General features: G+C 22.9%; 1 protein-coding gene across 1 annotated transcript, besides 7 other annotated features; it reads left to right on the plus strand.

Annotated features, from left to right (window-relative positions):
* Positions 1-341: 341 nt before the first annotated feature.
* EDI_299730 (uncharacterized protein) lies at positions 342-749 on the plus strand (the record flags this gene model as incomplete). The annotated part of the gene is made up of 1 exon (XM_001740921.1): positions 342-749. One exon carries the CDS (start codon positions 342-344, stop codon positions 747-749), a length of 408 nt encoding a protein of 135 aa, XP_001740973.1.
* Positions 750-794: 45 nt separating this feature from the next.
* Positions 795-1,018: a sequence feature (AT_rich).
* A 581-nt stretch (positions 1,019-1,599) lies between these two features.
* Positions 1,600-1,982: a repeat region.
* Positions 1,983-2,013: 31 nt separating this feature from the next.
* Positions 2,014-2,137: a microsatellite.
* Positions 2,138-2,174: 37 nt separating this feature from the next.
* Positions 2,175-2,354: a microsatellite.
* A 91-nt stretch (positions 2,355-2,445) lies between these two features.
* Positions 2,446-2,496: a microsatellite.
* Positions 2,497-2,508: 12 nt separating this feature from the next.
* Positions 2,509-3,345: a repeat region.
* Positions 3,248-7,179: a repeat region.
* The last annotated feature ends 18 nt before the right edge of the window (positions 7,180-7,197 follow it).

Raw genomic sequence — 7,197 nt, forward strand, 5'->3', positions numbered from 1 at the left:
TTATTGATTATTATAAATCAAAAGAAGAAAGAAAGAAAGAATGGAGAAACGCTTTATTTGAAATCAAGAATAATGTTGCTGGAAGATATAAAGACTTTAATTTGTATATCAATACTGGAAAGGGTCATACCACTAGTGATGCTGAGATTAGGGAGAAGCTCGGTTCTTGTGGTGAAATTTACAGTTTACAAGTTAAATACTATAACAAACAACCAACTGAAGTTGCTTATTGTTGTTTCAAAGATAATCAAGGAGCTCAAAATGCTTTAGCTAAAGCTAGTGAATTAGGATGGACTATTAATAAATTCATGACCAAACAAGAGAAATTCATTTCTCAAAATATGTATGCACAAGCTGCATATCCAATTAACTTCCTTAACTTCTTTCAAATGTTTAATCCAAATGTTATTGTCCCACAACATCCACAAAATCAAAACAAAGAAAAAGATCATCGTAAGAAGTCTACAAGAGAAGAATCAAGAAAACCAAAACCAATTGCTGAAAAACAAACTAAAGCAGAAAAAGCACCAGTTGTTACTGAGGATATGAAGAATGAACTTGGTGATCAACTTTATGACTATGTCTTAAATCTTGGTACTTATGATGATGATCTTACTGGTAGAATTACTGGTGTTCTTCTTGAGTCTATTGAATACGCTGATCTTAAGAAGAAGATTGATACTAAATCTCCAGAACTGATTGTTATCATTAAAGAAATCGTTGAAAATTTGAAGAAGATTCATAAGTAATGAAGAGAAACAATAAAACGAGTAGTTCGTTCTTTTATTTTGTTGTTTTATTTTTTTATTTTAAAAGTCTTTTTAATAAAAGAATAAGTAGTATATTTAAATAAATATTAATTATTATCTAATATTTTCTTTATAAATTAATTTTTTATTTCTTTTTGAATATTTTTAATGTAACAAACTCTTTTAATTTTTAGTTTTTATTTGGTTCAATTTTCTTCTTATTGTTTTTTAATTCATAATTCATATAATAAAAATTAAAATAATTTAAACTTGGTTTATATTTCAATTGTATTTATTAAATTAAGGCTATTGTCTTTTATATAATACTAAACAATATTTACCTAATTGATTATATTTTATTTGTTGGTATTTCTGTTGTGTAGAGTACTATTCTTTTAATTATTTATGAATTTATATTCATTATGACTTTGGTTTAGTTTAATATGTCAAGTTAATAAAGCTCTTTTTATTTCATAGCGCTCATTAATTAACTAATCCTTTCTTTTTGATTGAACAAATTTAATGCCTTACATTATTTCATTACTTGTTTTTATAAACAATGACATACCTTTTCACTTATTTTATCATTGTTTTGACCGTGATGAAATTTTATTATTTTCAATAAATATTCTATTTCTTGTTTCTATCTCTGTTCACTTTTACATTTTTTTGCTTTTAATTCTTTTAAATATTAATTTTCTCTCTCTCTTTAAAATCATTTGTATTAATTCAATCTTACTATAAATTTATGTAATTTATAGTATTATTTTGTTTTTTCTATCCTTTTTTTAACTTTCTCTTATTAAATCTGTTATTTGTTTAATACCTTTTATTTCTTTTAACTATTATATTCTATGATTGAGTTCATTTCATTTTAATATATCTTTTAGTTATTTCTTTTATTTTATGTGATATTTTAATATTATTAATGTATTCTTTATCATTATTTACATTAATATTTATTATTTTTATTATATTTTCTATTTGGTCATTTCTTAATTTCTTATTTAATTTATTATTTAACAAATTAATTCAAAATAATACAACACATCAATTAAAATTCTATTTGTTTGATTTGTTGTGTTTTCTTCTCTTCTTGACTGATTATCATTTCTTGTTTTTTTGATACTCAGTGTTTGTTCTTTATTTCTTTATATTTCATTTTGTAATTTCTTTCATTTTAATATTCATTGTTGATGTTATAATCATTGTTCTGTGTTTATTATCAGTGTCTATTTCTCTAATTCTTTTAGTGTTAAATTTCTTTATTATATTGTTTGTTGTTCTTATTTTATATTATTCTTCTTGTTGTATGTCATTTATCTTTTTCTTCCTACTCTTATTTTTATTTCATATTATCGTTATTTGGTGTTTATTTTGATTTATTTCTTCTTCTTGTCACAATGACTTCATATGACATCATCATTATTTCTTATTTTTCTATTGTTTCTACCTTCTCTTTCTTTTCTTTTACTTTTATTATTTTTTGTCATCACTTATTTATTATTTTCATTATTGATTATAATTAGATTTTTTATTTGTATTTTCATCTCCTTTGTTTTCTCATTCATTTCTATGTATACTTATTCTTTTATCACTATTTCTGATGAGATGTTTTGTTCTTCTTCTTTCTTTATCTTCTATATTTCTTGATTTCATTATTATTCTATTGTTATTAACTTCTTCTTCTTATTATTTTATTTATTTATTTCTTTTCTTATTTCTTTTCTTATTTCTTTTCTTATTTCTCGAGTTACGAAAGCATTACAGGAAACACCACAAAAATTATAAAAACGAACAATAACAAAAGAAGGAGAAATCCATATCATCCATGAAATATAAATGATAGAAGAATGAATGAAAACACGTATTATCTGTATGGACAGAAATACATTAATCATCACATTAATCATTACCATATTAATAACTATCACCATAACAATTATCATAACAGTTATAATAATAATAGTATGAATCATTTCGCTCATCGCTTCATTCATTTTCATCATAAGTATTTTATCAATAATTCAAATAGAAACAATCAATATTATAATACAAATAAATCACATAATAAAACACAACACAGATATAAACAATACCATAATAAAAGACAACAACAAATAAGAAATAAAAGAAAAGAAATGATAGAAATACAAAACCAAGAATATTTGAAAAGACTATTTGAAAAAGAAATTAAAATCTTACACCACAAGAAGTAGAATAAATTAAGAACACTAAGACTAAAGAATACACACCATCAACAATAATGAGAAGATGGTATTTACTTGTAAGAGAAAAAACAAAAATGATTAGAATGGAAGAAGAAACGATCAGTATGACACTTGAAGAAGATGACAAACAACTAAATCAAAAAGAAATAAATGATAAATACTTAAATAAGAAATATACAATATTGAAAATGATGATAAAAATGAATTTGCTGAGGAGAAGAGGCTTGGTGAGGAAGAGAGGCTAATAAAAGAGAGAAAGGAGAGGCTTGGTGAGGAAAAGAGGGACACTGAAGAGAAGAAGAGGCTTAATGAAAAAGAAAAGACGAAATTAAAAGAAGAGGAAGAAAAGAAAAAGATAAAAGAATAGAAGAATTAAAGAAAAGAAGAGGATCTTAAAGAGAAAGAAGAAATGAAGAAATACAAAAGAAGGACAAGACCATTAATAAATTATCAAATGACATTATGTCATTAAAGAAGAAGCATGAGAATGAGATAAACACTAAAAAACAAGAAAGTGATAGAAAATTATTCGAATTCAATGCTGAATCAGAAAGGAAAATGTCTGAGGTAAATAATTTATCACAACAAGTATACTTCTTGAAAGATAAATTATCTAAATTACAAAATAAAATTACACAAGAAGAAAAGAAGAAAGATGAGATAAATCACACTATATCTGACTCATCTAAAACACAAATGGTGAATAACCTCACCCTCAATATGGTAGTAACTGATGAAATATCATCAAATGAAGATGATCTTCCAAAAAAGAAAGTTAACGCAGAATTCAATCGAAGAGATGGGAATTCAGCATAAGAATATCATCACATCTGATCATGACAATCAAAAAATAATTGAAGCAAACAAATAGAGAAGAAGAAATTCTAACATTCTATAAATGTTTTGCACTGAAGTTATTAGAAAGAAAATTAAGAAATCAACTTAAAGAAGAAGAAATAAAAAGATTAATACATGAAATTGATATTAAAATAGAAGATATTAATGAATATAAAGAAATAATAAAGAAAACATATAAAATAAAGAATGAAATTAAAAGGGAAGTCAATAGAAGAATTGAAGAAGAAATAATAATACACCAATTGAAAGATATTGAATTAAAAGAATTAATAAAATAAATAAGAAAGAAGAAATACAAGAAGTAATAAGAATAAATAAAGAAGAAGATATGAAATAACAAGAAGATGTACAATTTATTAATTATTATTACAATAAAAACAAAGTACATCAAATAGTTAATATCATTAATACAAATGAAATATTAATCAATACATTAGATGATTACTACCATTATATTAAAACTATAACCTCCACTATTAACATAATTATTAATAACAATCAAGAAAGAAGTTGAAGGAGAAATATAGAAAGAATATTACAATCAAAAATATGTAAATTAAGAGACTTGCTCCATAATAACCAATATATGAAATTAAAAAGAATATTACATATTAAAAAATATGATATATATCATATTAAAGTAAAAACAAATGATCAAATAAATTATTACAAATATCTCCAAAGAATGAAAAGAATAGAAATAGAAGTAAGAATAATTGAAAAGAATAAGAATGAATTATAAAATGATAAAATAATAAAAGAGACATCTTCTAAATAAATATAAAGAAGATAAATATCAAGATAATATTACTACAATTAATTTCTGGAAATGAATCTATGAAAATAACACCAATATAAATTTCATAAATATTAATTTATATGATATATTAATTGAAAATAGAATTAATAATAGAAGGTGCGTAATCACTCTAGATGAATTAAACCATGCAATAAAATTCATTAGTAATTGGAAAGTACCTGGAATTGATAAAATACAATCATCTGGATTAAATATTTAGAATAACCAAAGAATTTCTTATTAAAATTATTTAATGAATTGTTGTATAATCATAATAATATCTATCTTCAATTTATCAAATGAAGGACAATATTAATATACAAGAAAGGAGATAAATTAGACCCACAAAATTACAGACAAATAACTTGTTTAAACTGTATGTTAAAAGTATATACATCTTTATTAAAGATGAAGATAGAAAGCCAATTGATGTTAAATCCAATTGCAAAACAATTATCACAAAATCAAATTGGATGTAAAAAATATACATATTATCAAAAGAAGGATTATTATACAATACTATAATCCAACAGTTATTAATTATGGATAAATGGAAGTGGGTAGAAACATATTATGATATTTCTAAAGCATATGATAGTATTAATCATCAATTTGTTAAACATTGTTTAATTTATTTTAATATCACATTAGTTGTAATTAAAAGTATATTATATATATTAAATATTACACAACTCTATTTATATTATAATCAACAAAATGTAGGTATAATTAATGTAGAAAGAGGAATAATACAAGGTGATAGTTTATCTCCATTATTATTTGTATTATCTATTGTTATATTATCTAAATAATTAGATAAACAAATTAATAAGTTATCTATTAAAATGAATGGAGAAGAAAAACAAGTCCAGTTAAACCACATATTATATATGGACGATTTAAAGATAATAACTAACAGCCTCGAAGAAATTGAAAAAGCCCACAAATTAACAAAAGAAATATTTAATAGAATATGATTAAAAATAAATATAGAAAAGAGTGAGATAATGAATAATATCAATTGTCAGATAAATGGAGAATTAATAGAATTACCAAGAGTAACTAATGATAACCCTTATAAATATCTTGGTATTGAAATAAGAGATAAAATAAATATTAATAAATATTATACAAGAATATTAAATGATGTATCTTCTATTCTATCATCATTAAATAATATGAAATATACCAGCCTCAATACAATTAGAAAAATTAATAATGATATAATCAAAATTAAGATATTGGTTCTGTATTGTCCCATGGAAACTTGGTGAGTTTGAGAATATAGATAAACAAATAAGAAAGGCATTGATACAACTCCAACTATACAGTAGAAACATCAATAAAAGTAGATTATATTTCACAATAAATGAATTAGGAATGGGATTAATGTCAGCACGAGATGAATGTTGTAAGGAATTAATAAGAATATATTTAAAATATAAATATCAAACACAGAAATATGAGAAATGATAGAACAGTAAAAGAGAATCAAATTGAATAATTAAAAGAATGAAGAGAGTTTGGTAAGAATATTAATTTCAATGAATGAATATAATACAATTAAATGAAATAAAACATGATGTAAACAAAGTATTTGAATTTGTAACAATTAAATAAATGAAAGATATTTAAATGAATTGAAAGAAATGTAGTGAATATATAAGAAATGTAAATTGTATATTTAATATTATGAAATTAACAGTAGCCACATGGAGGTCATTAAATATAAAAAGAAATGCTTTCCTCCAAGTAGTAAAGATGCAAGAAGGAGTAACTATGACAGGAAATATTAAATCTAAAATACTCAATTGTGATGCTTTAATTTATTGTAAACATTGTCCTAACACAATTGCATCTATTAGCCACATTTTGTTAGGATGTCCTGTAATGAAGAAGAATCAAATATCAAAACACGATTATGTATGTAAACAAATATATAAACATATATTATTTACATATTTTAATGAATTTGATGAAATAGACTTTAATGCCCCTCCTAAGTGTATTAATAATAATGAAATGGTTATAACTTACAATAAAGATTTATTGGTTAGTGACCATTCGTTCAATGCTAGAAGACCAGATATATATTATCAAAATGTCAAAGAAAAAAAAGGATATATTATCGATGTCGCCATATGTCAAGATAGAAACATCGAATTAAATTATTTTTACAAAATAAATAAATATAAAGAATTACAAGAGAATTTAATACAAAGTAGAGAATTAACTTATGTAGAAATAATACCTGTAATATTATCCAATAAATTAATACATAAAGAAACAGTAAGAAGATTAAAAACACTAAAATTACAAATCAACTTCCCCAAAATACTACGAACAATCATTATTAAAAACATGAAAGACTTAATGTTCTACATATTCAACACTGGCAACACATTAGAAGAGGAACCTTCTAATTCTCATATGTTAGAAGTGAACTCTATTGTAGAAATAGAGCATATTGAAATCATTTGAATAATCACTTTCTCATAATCATAAAATCAAATTATAGATATATCTATTATTTGGTAATTTTTATCCACTTCCTTTCCTC

The sequence above is a fragment of the Entamoeba dispar genome, genomic scaffold (genome assembly GCF_000209125.1).
Source record: "Entamoeba dispar SAW760 scf_1105229463353 genomic scaffold, whole genome shotgun sequence".
Lineage (NCBI taxonomy): Eukaryota > Evosea > Mastigamoebida > Endamoebidae > Entamoeba > Entamoeba dispar.